Source organism: Pseudorca crassidens, chromosome 12, assembly GCF_039906515.1.
Source record: "Pseudorca crassidens isolate mPseCra1 chromosome 12, mPseCra1.hap1, whole genome shotgun sequence".
In the NCBI taxonomy this organism is placed as follows: domain Eukaryota; kingdom Metazoa; phylum Chordata; class Mammalia; order Artiodactyla; family Delphinidae; genus Pseudorca; species Pseudorca crassidens.
Genome location: NC_090307.1, coordinates 75,501,983 through 75,518,349, shown reverse-complemented (window position 1 = coordinate 75,518,349; position 16,367 = coordinate 75,501,983). Strand labels below are relative to the sequence as shown.

Sequence of the window (16,367 nt, the reverse complement as noted above, 5' to 3'; positions counted from 1 at the left end):
TTTGTATGTCTCTCCTTGAGGCCTCTGCTCTGGTCTGCATTTTGTGTTAACTTTATTATAGTCCTTATCACATTCTTGCATTAATGTATTTTGGAATTCTTTGGGCTGAGCACAGTGCCTGGCATATAATAGGTTTCTAACTAGATAAGGTTAGCCTTATTTATTGTTATATTTATAATAATTATTTATCTTTTTCACAGTGTTTTTCTGTGATCCTTTGAATCTTGAACTGCTACGGTTGGAACGAATCATTTATAATTTTCCAAAGTACAGATGGGTGTCATATGATTTCTAAAATACATATGTGATTTTCTAAGTCTCAGTGTCCATATCTGTAAAATGGAGAGCTGCTTATCTTACAGGTAGTTGAGAATGTCACTTATTAGCTGTGTGATCATGGCAAATGATCTAAGCTTTTTGAGCCTGTTTCCTTGTATTTAAATTTGAATTATTGTGAGGATAGATGTGATACTCCATAAAAACTGCACAGAGCAGTGTCTGCTAATGATAAGCACTCAATGATAACTATTATTATTAACACTGACATGAAATATGAACAATGATTTATATTAATAAATGACAATGAAATGAAGTAATTGCATGAGGAAGTGCTGTAGAGTGATACTAAATGTAAAGTATTGTCATTATTATCATTATTAGGAGATTGAATAAGAGCCATAAATAAATTGATATTAATACTAGAATAAGAACTATAACTTACAATGAGTCAATAAAGGAATTCCACAGGTATTCCAAAGTTTGGATGCATTATGAGTGGTATATATTATTATTAGTGTACTAAGACCAAAACCTGTACTGCAAGTCCCATCATCCTGTAAGATCTGTCACACATTGAGGAGGAAAACAAAGGAAGAAAAACAAAAAACAAACAAACAAAAACCCATTGGACCCGGATGTAGGCAGAAAACTACATTTCCCAGCGTGCTTCACACTCACATCTCCACTATATATAGTTCATCCGGGTTCTTCGAGATGCTGTTTGGCGACTCGTCGCCATTCCCGGAGCAGCTCGGCCTCGGCCCAGAGGCGAGTGTCGGTCTCTGTGTCGGAGACACTTGTCCCCGACACCAAGACAGCAAGCCCTCTCCCTTGCCCCGCGGCGGGAGAGCGTGTCCGGCCGGCCGGCGGGGCTCGCGCACCCTCCCTCGCCTCCCCTTTCCCCGCAGCCTCCGCCCCGCCAGGCCCGGCCCGGACCTCCGAGCCCCGGCCTCCTCCTCCTCCTCGGTCACCGCCGCCGCCGGGCTCAAGAGCCCCGCCCGCTGCTTCTCCTTCCAGTTTGAGAAGCCGAGGAAGGAAACAGGGAAAAATGTCGCCATGAAGGCCGAGAACCGCTGCCGCCGCCGACCCCCGCCGGCCCCGAACGCCATGAGCCTGGGTCTCCGCCGCGCCCGCTCCGCTCCGACTGCCGCCGCCGCCGCCGCCAAGGCCCCCTTTGATGCCGCAGAGCTCCCCCAGCGCCGCCGCCACCGCCTCCGACATGGACAAGAACAGCGGCTCCAGCAGCTCCTCCGCCTCTTCGGGCAGCAGCAAAGGGCAACAGCCCACCCGCTCCGCCTCTGCAGGGCCGGCCGGCGAGTCTAAACCCAAGAGCGGTAAGGGCGGGCTCCTTTGGCGGGGGGCGACTGCTCCTAATGCTGGGGAGGATCCTCGCTTGTGTGCCAGCTGGGTCACCCAGGGACAAGCTCCGCTTTCTACTATTCATATCTTTCTCTTTCCCATGGCTCCCATTACTTCTAGTTAACACTTAATGAGAACTGTACTGCGTGGTTTTAGTACATCCTTGCATTAAAGCTCGAAATAGCTCGGTGAAGTAGATGCTATTCTTATCCCCATTTTGCGGATGAGGAAATTGAGGCTCAGAAAAAGTGAGGTCACCAGCTAGTATGTGTAGTAGGCCTGAAGACCTGGTTTGTCTGACGCACCAGCGTACGCGCCTAAAACCACTAAGTTCATTTACTCTTAATGTTGAAATAGAATTGGGTAGTGTTCAAGTTTAAACGGGAGGGTGGGGCCCAGAGATTTGTTAAACTCAAATCTCATGTTGAATGACCTGGTCCCAGATCTCCCCAGATGAAGAGGACTCATCTTTGAATGGCTTTGTTTAGTGTGGAGTAGTGGTTAAGAGAACAGCCTCTGGATTCAGTCTTTTTAGGTTTGCCAGACCTTGAGTGTCTCAGTTTCCTTACCTGTAAAGGTGGAGAAAATAAATTAACTTAGGAAACAAATGAACTAATGCTTAGGAGAGTACCTGACACCTGTCATGCACCAAATGCACAACATGTCTATTTCCTTGTTAGACTAGGATGGTGTCATCTTATGGGGAAGATTTTGTCATTTCTGTAGTCCTGCCTCTCTATTAAATATGACCATCATGATGATAATAGCTACTATTTATTGAGGGCTTACCATGTGCCAGGTACTGGGCTAGGCTTTTACCTCTTTTTTCAATACTCCAGTCACCTGTCCAGCAGGGTGGAATTGTTCATATCTAAAGAAGGAAAAAGGTGAGAAGCCAGGAGATCTGGAGTTGAATGTCTTCATCTTACTGCAAAGCTCTGCTCTTTTGTATTTTGATTAAATTAGCAGTAATAGGAAATGTTTTCAGTGGGAATAGTGGGGATGTGTGGCAGAGAGGGGAACATTGGAGTCCCCAGATGTGGAGCTCCAGTTGTTTAAAACTTCCAAGATTAAGAAAACTGCAAGGCTGACTTAAAAACCAGAAAAACAACTGTAAGGCTGAGTTGAGTTCAGAGTTTTTCTGCTCTATATAGCAAACTTGTTTACCTGGTACGTCAAGGTCTTCTAGAGCTTGCTTTTGGAACTCAGGTGGAGACCAGTTGTCTTGATAAGAATGAATGCTTTAAATATCTAAGCAGGGATAAGTGTAGACTCTCAGGCCACGTCAGGCAGTATTATGTAGACTAATTTTGGGGTTTTGCACATGTGTAGGTTTATCGGAGATCTCCCCTAGAGATAGAGGTTTGCCAGTCCTCTTGGCCAGTGTTGGAACTAGTTTAGAACAGTCTTCATATTTTTCAGTACAGCTGGTAAATAACTTTTGCATTCTATTCCTAGATGTTAAAGATTCTGGTTCTCCAGCTATCTTAATTCTCAACTAATTTTTCTGGGGCTCCTGTTTAAGCCACTAACTTATAGTCATGAATCAGTTGCAGTAAATGCCTTAAGTTGATTTATTATTTAGTGAAACAGTAGGTGAAAGTTTGCCCCAACTCAAACAAAATAATACAGCAACAAATCTGAGGTATGTAAGGCATTTAACTTGTATTGTCCTGACTTTGAATATGTTGATTAGTGGAACTAACTCTCATTACCCAACAGGATGATGCAGAATTCTGTTGTGGTTTGACCAAAGTAAATATTTGTCAGTGTTAACATTTCAGTCAGACTTGTATAGAGTAAGTATTAATTGTTGGGTTCATTCTGACTGAAGTGAATTTTTTTTTTTTTTAAGCAGCTACATAAAGGGACTTCCCTGATGGTCCAGTGGTTAAGACTCCACGCTTCCACTGCAGGGGGCACGGGTTCCATCCCTGGTAGGGGAACTAAGATCCCGCATGCCATGCGGCATGGCAAAAAAAAAAAAAAAAAACCTATAAAATACTCTTTTTTTTTGGCCGCTGCTGCCATGGGGCATGTGGGTTCCTTAGTTCCCCAACCAGGGATGGAACCCGTGCCCTCTGCAGTGGAAGCATGGAGTCTTAACCACTGGGCTGCCACGGACGTTCCCCTTCCCCCCCAAACAAAAACCCCATGAAAGACTTCTAAAACACTATTCACCTTATCAATTGAAAGCTTCTGAGGAAGGAAGTAAAAACTCACGGAAAGGACTTTTTTGCTGGGCTTTATGAAATACACAGGTGTGCCCTCTGGTAGCATTAGTTTTTGTTTAAAGTGTTTGTAAGAGAGCTTGAATATGTTTGCCATTGCTATTGCCTACTTTTCTGGCTGCTGCTATGTATATTCCCTTAGCAAAAAGGAAGGATAGGCCTGTAGCTAAATAGAGTTCATCATCAACCATAATCACCTGTTTGCATTTAGGAACAAATTCAGAGACAGTAAATAGAGATTAAAAATGGCTTAGGAAACTAGATATTGGCTAAGGTTGAGCTGAAAGGTAGCATATACTGCTTTAAGAACATTACAACTAAGACTAATGCTACCATAGCAGATATTGTTCAGGACCTCTTACACAGTGACTTCTACTTCTAGATGGCTGCTCTAACAAAAGAGTAGATTGAAATTTTGCATAATTCCGTAAAAAGATTTCTGTAGGATTTCAGAAGCTGACTCAACACTTGATGTACTTGATTCAGCTGGAAATTGTTGAAGGGACCTCTTGAGTTTCATGGTACTGAGTTGAAGGAAGAACAGGAAAGGTGAGGTGAAAAGACATGACTTACAACTTGTCTGTCTTTTGTTAAAGTAACAAGAACAAGAATTTTTCAGTTTTTAAATATTTAATTCCCTTTTCCACTCTTCTTTTCCTGCCTCACATGAGAAAAAAATCTTTGGTTTCTAATTCTGTAAACCATGTGTGTAATAAATGGTCATTTGCTTCCTAGTTACATGATAAATATACTTGAGTCTTTGTTCCTGCGACTGGCTTAGGTTTGCCCTTCATGCACACAGGAAATAAGTACATTTGGCTAACAGGATTTACTTGATCTTTCTGGCCAGATTGGCATACCACAGTTTCTTTGCCTTGGCTAATTGCTTCAAACATTTGCATAATACTCCTTTTCTTGGATCTATTCCTACAGTTTTGTTCCAGTAGTGCTAAGATGTAGTTCTAAGAACGTTCAACAGTAAATATCCCAGGAATGTAGCCCAGAGGAGAGAGGTGGTTTAGAGTTCGGGGAAAGTTGTTTAGAAAGAGCAAAGAGGGACTTCCGTGGTGGCACAGTGGTTAAGAATCCGCCTGCCAGTGCAGGGGACACGGGTTCCATCCCTGGTCCGGGAAGATCCCACATGCCACGGAGCAGCTAAGCCCGTGTGCCACAGCTCCTGAGCCTGCGTTCTAGAGCCTGTGAGCTACAACTGCTGAGCTCACATGCTGCAACTGCTGAAGCCTATGCGCCTAGAGCCCATGCTCCACAACAAGAGAAGCCACTGCAACTAGAGAAAGCCTGCGCACAGCAACAAAGACCCAACACAGCCAATAAATAAATAAAAATAAATATTTAAAAAAACAAACAGTAAACTGATTTAAAAAAAAAAAAAGAGCAAAGAAAGTAAAAAGAGGCAAGAGAGAGACCTGGCTGTTTTGGGGCAAACAATGGACCCTGGCCCGGAACCAGTCTCTTGCCCCATCCTTTGAGTGGGGGATGGTACTGCCATGGAGGTTAAAGGAAGGTCAGGTATTATGAAGCAGTTATTTTGAGGTTGGTGGTATGAAGCACTGTCCTGACACTCTTCCTCTTATATTCCGGTACCAGAAGCCAGGTTACTAGGGGTAATCTGCTCTGAAGAAAGCCTCTGAGCTGTAAATGGAACTGGAGGTTTTGATGGCTTTGAAAATTGAGGTGACTTAAAGCCTTCAATAAACACCATTTAGGGAAGTTAAAAGAATTTCCAGGCTGGTTGGCTTGAGTCCTTGGTTTCTATGGCTTTTTGAAAGTCTAATAGGTGCTCTTGATAGGAATTTTAGATTTATTAATAATAAGCTTTCAAATAACAGCAACTATGTGCCAGCCACCAGGGTAGGCATTTTACAGAAGTTTTCTCTTAGTCCTCATGACTCTATGAGGAGGGAGGGGAGAGGATTAGCCCTATTTTACTGACAAGAAAACCAGGAGTTAGAGTAATTGTCCAAGTAAATTCCTAAGAAGTCCCAGGCAATATTACTAAGTACACTTTATATAAATTCACTTAACAAGCAAGTAACTTATTGGCACATGTGTCATTCCTGATACCCCATCTCTCTTCCTTTCATTCAGAATTAATAATTTCAGCTGGACTCAGTTATCAGTTGATTCTGTAGTAAGGCCATATGTTGCCCCTCCAGAGGTGCTTGTCAACCGCTTTGGATGACGGATAAGCAACTTGCTTGTGACATGGCATGAATCAGCAGCAGAAACTTTCTGGCTGGTATTCTGATCTATAGACTGTCCCACCTGTTACAACTACAGCTAGAAATGTTGATGTTGCCAAATTTTTTAACTGAAAAATTTATGGCCTGTTATTTGGTAATTGGGGGAAGAGACTGAAATATGCTTACTCTTACTTGGTGGAGAGCTTTCTCTTAGGGAAATGTGGGACAGCTGAGACACAGTGGATTAAGTTTTCAAGTCTCCTGTGTTCTGGATTTGAGCCATTTAACTAATGGTCCATTTTGGAATGTGTCTTGATAGTTTTTGGCAGTTCTCAGCTCTGGGTGTGCATTAGAATCTCTTAAGGACCTTTTTTTTTTTTCTTAATAAGGGTGTGTGGGGCTCTTCCCTAGCAATTCTTTCTGATTCTTTAGGTCTGGTTTGGGCCCTGACATCCATAGTTTTAAAAGTCTCTGCAAATGATTCTCTTGTGCAGCCAGGATTGTGAACAACCACTTTGAAATTTAAAACTTTCAACAGAGAATATGTGTGTCCTAGGAACTTAGTTTGACTTTTTTGTCTGTTTTCCAGAATCTAAAGCAGATCACCTCATTGCTATCTCCTATTAGAGAAAGGAGGACAGATTCATCCCCCAACTTATTCACATGTATATTCTGGCAAGTTGCCTCAGAAATAGCACTCCTGAGTTTTATCTCTGGGTCCCAGGCCTAACTACCTTCAATCTTTAGCTGCCTGGGTCTAGAGATAAGAGCCAGCCTCTCACTTTAGATGTCTGACTTCACGCCTGTAGGTAAGTGAAAAACAAGATGAGGGAGTGGATTTTAGCAACTAAAATCTTGAATCCTTATGTGGTCAGTTGTCGTAATGTTTTAGAAGTGAGCAGTTCACTGTCAGCAGTTCTGTAAGCATTATGAAACCATTTCCTTGCCAGTGTGGTAATAAGTGAAGAAATGAAAACAGCCCTCCTTCTGAGTGCCAGGTTACCTTTTTGAGCCCTTGAAGTGTAGAATCTGGCTTTACCTAAATCTGTGCAGTCTAAATCTATTAGGTCTTGAAAACAACAGGGTCAAATGCAGGATCATCTGAAATAGTCTTGGATAATAAGGTTTGGGGAACATATGTTTTCTGCATATGCCTATCCTCTTCATAAAACCTCATTTCTTTTCATGGTAAAGTTAGCTGGGGTTCTGTATCCCTCTGAATTTTCCGTTAATTTGAAATCTTACTAATTTCATGGGTTCAGAGCAAGGCAGAATTTGAGATCTGAAGTTTCATTTTCTAATTGTTACCACTGATGCCATGTTTGACTGTAACTGTTGCGAACTGAAGTAGTAGGTAAAAGTCTAGTTCTTAAATTCTAACTTTTAAGCTCTGGTCACTTTCCCTAACTGGGATTGAAAGGTGACTGGTAGGAGTGAACCCTAGCCTGGCAGTGTTTCTTTGACCATCTGTTCTGTTGACAGTGCTGCCATCTCACATGACTGGTCAGGTTTGGAGAGGATGACATACCTCTCATTTATCCCATGTTGCTGGCAAACTGAGTGTGAAGTGGTTGCTTCGAAAATCTGGACTCTGGTTTATCAGCTGATGTTTCCTTTTCCCTGAGGATATGCTTCACCTTGAATTTATTTTTGTCTGCTGTAAAAGAAGCTGGTCACCTTGTCTAGAAATAATTTCTTGTAGGTACTTACAGTTTTTTAATTATCCAAATTATTAGTATACAGAACAGTAATTCTGTTTACTTAGGTCAGAATTTTAGAGGGTGAGGCCTGAGCACAAGAATCCCTTAAAAGCTCATCTGGGTGATTCCTACAAACTGTAGGATTGAGAACCACTGTTTTAGGCCAACGTGAATAGCTTCATCTCCCAAAGGTAAATGTCATTAACAGCCTGCTCTGTTGCCTTTCCAGACATGTTTCTATTAATTATATATTTTTAACATAAATAGGATTAAGCTATATTTTGGCAGGTGTGAGGGGGTTGTAGTTTCTGAGGCTCATGCTGGAGTCTTCTTTTTTTTTTTTTTTTCCTGCGGTACGCGGGCCTCTCATGGTTGGGGCCTCTGCCATTGCAGAGCGCAGGCTCCGGACGCGCAGGCTCAGAGGCCGTGGCTCATGGGCCCAGCCGCTCTGCGGACTGGGGCACGAACCCGTGTCCCCTGCATCGGCAGGCGGACTCCCAACCACTGCGCCACCAGGGAAGCCCTGGAGTCTTCTCGACTTTATAAACTACCACCCCTTTAAAGTTTGAGAGTAAGCCTAATGGATTTCTTCATTAAAAGTCCCCCAACTTCTGTTTTCTCTGTTCTTGCTTTTAAAGCCATTAAAGTGTAGGGTACAGACTTGATTTGGTCAGATTTCTCTGTTGAAATAAGGCAAGATGAAGTGAGTGAAGGGACAAGAAAGATGAGTCTTTTTTTGTCTGAAGACTAATTTGGGGACCTTTCACCGTTATTTACTTGGTATGGGTCTCAGGTTCTCAGATAGGTTTTATTTTGCCTCCTCTCCCCTGCTTTTTTTTTTTAAAGCTGGTAAACTTTGGCACATGTTAAATGTGTCTGGGGGCTTCCCTGGTGGCACAGTGGTTGAGAGTCTGCCTGCTGATGCAGGGGACACGGGCTCGTGCCCCGGTCTGGGAAGATCCCACATGCCACGGAGCGGCTGGGCCTGTGAGCCATGGCCGCTGAGCCTGCGCGTCTGGAGCCTGTGCTCCGCAATGGGAGAGGCCACAGCAGTGAGAGGCCCACATACCGCAAAAAAAAAAAAAAAAGTGTCTGGTCAGGGTTCTTTGTTCAATTTGGACAAAATAATCTATGCAGTTCAGCTCTGCAGTAGAAAAAGTGGGGCAAAGAATACAAACGAGCTCTTTACACAAAATACAAATGGTTAACAGACTGAAAAAATGTTTGTTGCTAGTCATCAGAGAAATTCAAATTTGAAACAAATTATTTTGACCCTTCAATTTAACAAAGTTTATTCAACTGAGTATTATAAAGAATGTAGTAAACTAGATGTTGTCTCTTATACTGTTGTTAGAATATAAATAAATTGGTATGGTTCTGGAAAGCAACTTGAGGATGCGTAAAAGGCTTTATGATCATACTTAATCTGCTAATTCTACTTTGAGAACTTGACATAATTATACACACAGGCCTCTGTATAAAGAGGCTCCCAATACTATTATATTAAATAAACAAAAAGTCAGAAACCACCTAAATGTACAACAAATTGGTTATGTTACGCCATAGCATATGGTAGACAACAGTGTGGCCATTAATCATGTTTTTGAAGCCTAGGGGTGCATGCAAATGCTCAAGTAGTAATAGGTGGAAGACAATATATCTTATATGCCTGTCATTCTGTGGAAGATGTGTGATGAGTGTATAAAATGGAGAATAAAAGGAAATTAAACACTTCATAGGTTGGTATTCCATGGGCACTGGCGAATTTATTCTTCTGGTTTCCAAAATTGAACTTATGTTCTTGTAATTGGAGAAAAAAAGCAAGAAACAGTTTTTAAAAGGGTATAACTTCACGCTGATATACTCTTAGAGTCCAACTTCTTTTGTTTTGTCAATTTAATAGCTTCTCAGTTTGACCTCTAAAACGTATGTAAATATTGTTTTGCTTTTGTGCCTTCTGTATATCTGCTAAGACCTAGGCCACACCATTGCGGTATAGGGTCTAGCTGTGTTGTAGTAATTTAAGAAGAATGCCTTCTGTCCTGCCTCCAGATAAAGTACTTTTCCTTAATATAGATAGGCTGTTCTTTTTCTGTCACTTTGTCTGAATGGACTTGTATCAATACAAGAGCAGTGATTAAGCTCTGTTATAAAGAAAGACATTGTGAACTGAGAGTCTGTGTGGTTTGATCTATATTGTGTCCCTCCTGAGGGAGGGACCCTTTAGGCTTCATTCCAAAAAAAAATTTTTTTTTTCACCTTACTGTGTAATGTCTTGCCGAAAGCACTGATGCTCTGGCCCAACCCAGATAGCTTGGAGGTCATGGAAGGGCCCACTTACCTTTGTTTAAACACAATTTTGTTGGGAGGTGGAGAGCAATTCGTCAAGTATATGTATCATTTCTTAACTAATTTTTTCACATTTCTTGCTTTCAGATGGAAAGAACTCAAGTGGATCCAAGCGTTATAATCGCAAACGTGAACCTTCCTACCCCAAAAATGAAAATTTTATCAACCAGTCCCGTCGCTCCAATTCACAGAAAAGCAAAACTTTTAATAAGATGCCTCCTCAAAGGGGCGGCGGCAGCAGCAACAAACTCTTTAGCTCTTCTTTCAATGGTGGAAGACGAGATGAGGTATGGAATTTTAGAATGTCCTTTCTAGAACATAAGAAGCATGAGGTCTGATCCCCCCATCCCCAGTTTATTAGTGGTTGGGAAGGGGTGGGAGCAAGAGTTCCCCCCCTTTCTGAATTACTTGAGTAGTAGAGGATTAACTAGGTTTGGAACTTCTCCTCCTTTCTTCCCTTGAAGGTTATGAACATTTTCTTGGAAGACATTGTAATTATGGATTGTGAGAAATTATAGCAAATTTCGGGTACTGTAATTTGTATCATGCTTTAAAAAAATTTTGTGTCATCCTTTTAATATCACTCTTGATTTATAGGTACACTTTGGAATATTTAGGTAATAAAATGGCATTAATTAATGACATTAATTTGCCCAGTAGTATCTAGAAAAATGTAAAATGCTATATATTCTTAGTCCCAGGTACTCTGATTTTAGGAGTTTCTTAGATATCTTTCTGTAAGTGCATAAAGACTCATGTACAAGGGAGGTCATTGCAACATTGTTTGTAGTTGCACAATTTAGGAAACAAACTAAATGCTATCAGAGTTAAATACATTGTTGGTTAAATATATTATCCTGCTGTTTGAATGTTGCCTACTATGTAACCAGTATACAACAAGATTTAATGGATGCACTAATGGAAGAATTCATTCACTCACCAGAAATTTATTCCTCATCTACTATGCACTAAATATCATTTAGAGTTTGGAATACAGCATTGGGTAGAGCTTATAATCTAGTTTGGGGAGACAATAAACAAATCGTTATGTAATAAATACAATTATTAAATTAAAAAAAAGTAGACTGAGAGCGGTAAAGGGATAGAGAGTAACAAAGAGTAGTTTTAGGAGGTGGCTAAGGAAAGCTTCTCTGAGGACTCTCTGAGTCCTGAATGAAGCAAGGGAGCACACAGTAGAATTTGAGGAAGGGTGTGTTAGCAAGAGCGAATTTACAAGTACAAGGGACCAGAGATGGTAATGTTTTTCGTGTGTTTGAGGTAAAGCAAATAGGCTACCACGGGTGGAGAAGCAGGAAATGAAGCCAAAGAGTAAGACAGAGGAATCAGATCACATAGGCCCTTGAAGGACTTTGGCTTTTGTTCAGAGAGATGGGAAGCTATTGGGGGGCTTAAGAAGAGAAGTAAGGTAATCTGACTTGGAATTGTAAAGGGGAGAGTGGAAGCAGGGAGACTAGTTAGGAGCTTATTAAGGTATTCCTGGTGAGAGTGATTGAAACAGAGTGATAGTGATGAGAGGGGATCATATTTGGGGAGATAGTTGCAGGTAGAGCCAGCAGGATTTTTAAATAGATTAGATGTGGGGTTTGAGCAGAGAAATAAATGACTAGTGTTTTTGGTAGGGGCCCAATTCAGGTACCGTTTGCTGAAATGGGGGCAAGTTCAAGAGGAGTACAGGGTTTTGGGATGGGGAGGGAAGGGGGATGTTTAGATTAGATAAAGAATGTCATTTGGAAGTGTTATATTTGCGTTGAGATGCCTGTTGGATCTCTGAGTATAGATAGGCTGTTAACTGAGTCGAGTTCAAGGAGGAGACCCTGGCTAGAGAGCTGTCCATGTACACTTGGTGTTTGCAACTATGGAACTAAGTGGGATCATTAAGGAGTGAGTGTTGCGAAAAGGGAATAGATTCAAGGACTGAGCCTGGAGTCAGGATGATAAGGAACCAGCAAAAAGGGAGGAAGAGAACTGAAAGCCATTTGGAGAAATGGCTTGTTTTGTCCTGTGCTGCTGTTAGGCTGGGTAAGAAGATTCGGATGGAAAGTTGACCTTTAGATTTGGAAATGGGAAGGTAGTTTAGGTTTTTGGCCTTGCGCTGCTTTGGTGGAGTGGTGAGGACAAAAACCTGATTGGCATAGCTTTAGAGAGGATATGAAGAAGAAACAGCAAGTTTAGATAGTTACTTTCTAGTGGTTTTGCTCTTACAGGGGACCAGAGAGGTGAGGCAGTAGCTTGAGGGGAATGTGAGGTCAAGAGAGATTTTAAGCTTAGAGAAATGCAGCATACTTCTGCTAATGGGATTGTTCTGGTAAGAGGGAAAACGTGATGCAGAGGAGAGAGAGAATTCCTAGAAGTGTCCTTGAGTTCCTGAGGAGTTGGGGTCTAGCGCACAGGTGGAGGAGTTCGCTTAGGAGCTTCGCCAGTTCATCCACAGTAACAAGAGGAAGGCAGACTAGGAGCACGTTGGAGTTCTTTTCTGATTGTTCTTACTGTCTCAGTGAAGTGTAAAAGGTGAGCCAAGAGAGGAGGTTTGGAAACCAGAGGACTGGAGGATTTGTCTGGGTGTCTGGGGGAATCCGTGGAGCACAGAAGCGTAATAGGATTGCAGTATGACCGCTGGGCCGCAGAAAGGTCTACTTTAGTGAGGCTGGTTGGTATGGTGTGGTTGTGTTCTTTAGCCATGTTTACTTGCTCTGATGCTGTGGATTAATTGGGAAAGTTTTGCCCGGTGAGTACAGCTGACAAAGAGAAGAGGGCAATGGAATAGGATCAGAGCCAAATAAGGAAAGAAGATTTGGGGGGAGGGTGTTGGATCACTGGTTTGGAGATCCCAATGGAGGTGAAAAGTTGTTAGAATCAGAACTAACGGAAACAAGCTGAGAAAGGAGTGAGTTGCTGGTAGGGTGCTCAAAATTAAGATGGTGGAAGAGGTGCAGTTATTACCACTGTGGTCTAGACTGTAGAGCAGTGCCATCCAGTAGAAATGCTAAGATAGAAATGGCAAGCCAAATATGTAACTTAAAGTTTTCTAGTTGTCACAGTAAACAAGTAAAAACGATGAAATTAATGTTAATATATTTAATCCAATATAGCTAAAATGCTATTTCATGATGTGGTACTGGCCACATTTCAAGTGCTCAGTAGCCATCATATCTGGATAGTAGTGGCTGCTTTGTTATGACAGCACAGCTCTAGATGGTATGCCCATGGCAGTGGGTGGCAGAGGTAGAGTGGAGGGCAAGCTGATTGGAGGAGAGGAAGTCAAGGAACTGAGAGGTGAACATGTTGGAAGTGTAATCAGGAATTATGATGGGCAGTATTAGAGACAGTGGGCCGTTAGTGGTAAAAAGATGAAGGTAGAAGGTTGAGAATGTGGTAGATTTTGTTGAGTGAACATGAGCTCTTATCTGAGTTTGGGGCATTAGAGTGGAAGACTGATTAGGGGAGGCAGAGCCTATGGAGATGAGAGTCTAGGGGTGAGAGATAAGGGATGACCTGGAAGTCTTGGGCTTCCTCTGGTGAGTTACATAAACAGTGAGGGGGAGGTGTTGTCTCCCAAGATCTGTTAAGATAAAAGGAGATTACCTAACTGTGTGATATGCCACTGTATTTAATCATAACGATCATATACTCTGATTCCGTATTCATAGAATATCTCAGAGGATATATTGGTTGCCTCTGGAATAGAAGGTATCTTTGGCTTTATCTCTTTTTGTACTCTTTTTGCCCTCACCGCGAGGCATGCGGGATCCCAGTTCCCCGATTGACCAGGGATTGAACCCGCGCCCCCTGCAGTGGAAGCGCTGAGCCTCAACCACATGACCGCCAGGGAAGTCCGCTTTTTTGTACTCTTTAGATTTCTTTATCGTGTATATACAAGTGTTGCTCATTAAACTCTAAATTTGACTTTACTAACAAGCAGCAAAAGCCTTAAATTTGCATTTCCTTTGACTCAGTAATTCCTACTCTACATTCAAAAGAAATAATTGTAGGTGCTCAAATGTTTGTGCACAAAGGTCTGTCAACTGTGTTTATCATAGCATTATTTTGTTAATGCTGGAAAAGCCATGAACAATCTGTCCTACACTAAGGCATTATAGTATACCTATTGTAATATAATGGTATATAGCTATTTAAAGTGACTCTTCAGGGACTTCCCTGGTGGTCCAGTGGTTAAAGACTTCGCCTTCCAATGCAGGAGGCGCGGTTCGATCCCTGGTTGGGGAGCTAAGATCCCACATGCCTCACAGCCAAAGAACCGAAACATAAAAAAGAAGGAGTATTGTAATAAATTCAATAAAGACTTAAAAAAAAAAAGGTCCACATCAAAAAAAAATCTTAAAAAAAAATAAACGTAAAACAGGCTTACCAAAAAAAAAGTGACTCTTTACTAGTATTTAGTGACAGGGCCAAGTGCCTATGACGTTAATTGGGAAAGTGGGATTAGAAAATGGACTAGCTGACTTATAGCAGGTACCTGTACCATTTCAATTTGGGAATGTTAGGAGGACCACAAAAGCTCCAACACAATAAATCTTCCATCTCTGTGCAATGGTATTTCTCACACGTGGTTTCTTGTCACTTTCTAAGCTGTTTCTGAATGTGCTGATTGGATTTATTTCTGGACACAGAGCTAGTCTGCCTACATGTTCTAATTCTGTCAGTTTTAATTAACAATGAATAGCAGTGTGTGTCTTAGACAGGAGGTCTCTGGCAGGATCCTGAAGCCTATGGCAGTTAGTAGCTGCCTGCAGGCCACCTCCAGAGTATAGTTCCACAGATTCATTTTGACCAGAAACAAACCAGAGAGCAAGTAGCTAACAAGAGTGAAGGTGTAGGAGTCTTACGGGACTGTGGAAAGATTAATCCGGTAAGTAAATCTTTGTGCTTCAAGATAGCTAGAGAAGTTCATGCTGGGTTTTGTCATTTAATGGTTAATTGCCACTTAGGGCAGACTAAATAGTTTATAAGTAATTGTATGTTAGAGGCTCTTTTTCTCTTTTTCCACTCCCATCTAGATCTTAGGTAGACTTTTGCATTACCCCGTCCTAGGAAAATTGTTTACTAAATATAAGCCTGTGTTTTATTTAGTTAATATTTTAAGCCGTGTAGAAGGAGGGGTTGTGCAGGTTTCTGCTGTCATTTAGCAAGTGTCATCCTAATCTAAAATCCTCTGATTTATTCTCATTCTCTCTAGGTAGCAGAGGCTCAGCGGGCAGAGTTTAGCCCTGCCCAGTTCTCTGGTCCGAAGAAGATCAACCTGAATCACTTGTTGAATTTCACTTTTGAACCCCGTGGCCAGGCAGGTCATTTTGAAGGCAGTGGACATGGCAGCTGGGGAAAAAGGAACAAGTGGGGACATAAGCCTTTTAACAAGGAATTGTTTTTACAAGCCAAGTGAGTATGGCTACTCTTAAGAGGGAAGTGAAGTTGAGCCTTTGGGCATTTGTGGTGCAAAGAGGCTTCTTTTAAACTACTGTGGGAGAGAGGCGGAAACAGAGTTGATTCTCTCTCTCTGTCTCTCTCTCTCTGTCTCTCTCTCTCTGTCTCTCTCTCTCTGTCTCTCTCTCTGTCTCTCTCTCTCTCTCTCTGTCTCTCTCTCTCTCTCTCTGTCTCTCACTCACCTCACTTTGAAAACACAGATGTGTTTCAAGTGGATGTTCTTGGTGCTCAAAAGAAGATAATAAATTTATTTATTTAGCTTAAATAAATAAATGCTAAAATTAAATAATGCTTTAGTATCATGATGAGGTAGTAAAAGTGTTTGCTTTGGAATTGAATCCAGATTTGAATCTTGTTTTGGCCTTCGACCTTGGGTAACTTACCTAACCACTTTGAGATTCAGCTTTTCCTCTGTAAAGGAGGAGAAATTACTTAAGGGAGAATTGAGTGCCAAGTTGGAGTGCTTGGCATACATTTGCTCAAATACTGATTCTCTTTTGTTTCCTTTTGTGTGGCATTAGTTATAATGTAAGGTTTGACCTTGGATCTAGACTGAAGTAACCATTTAGTACTTTATATAAACTGGTGGGAGTTCCCTGGTGGCCTAGTGGTTAGGATTCCAGGCTTTCACTGCTGTGGCCTGGGTTCGATCCCTGGTCAGGGAACTGAGAATCCCCTAAGCCGTGTGGCGTGGCCAAAATAACCAAAAAGCTAGTACTCAAAAGATTGAGTGGGGACAGTTTTTTCTACTGCCTTGAAGACTAGTGGTTTCTGGGGGTGAGGGA

The 16,367-nt window shown here is 41.9% G+C and overlaps 1 protein-coding gene across 2 annotated transcripts in view; it reads left to right on the top strand.

The window, feature by feature from the left end:
* The first annotated feature begins 1,309 nt into the window (after positions 1-1,309).
* Positions 1,310-16,367, top strand: part of RNF10 (ring finger protein 10) — a 31,143-nt gene continuing 16,085 nt past the window's right edge. For both annotated transcript variants that reach the window (XM_067700567.1, XM_067700566.1), the window contains exons 1-3: positions 1,310-1,613; positions 10,210-10,409; positions 15,338-15,537. In XM_067700567.1, coding sequence (XP_067556668.1) covers positions 1,457-1,613; positions 10,210-10,409; positions 15,338-15,537 — 557 coding nt within the window. In that variant the 5' untranslated portion in view covers positions 1,310-1,456. The remainder of the gene's footprint in view (positions 1,614-10,209; positions 10,410-15,337; positions 15,538-16,367) is intronic.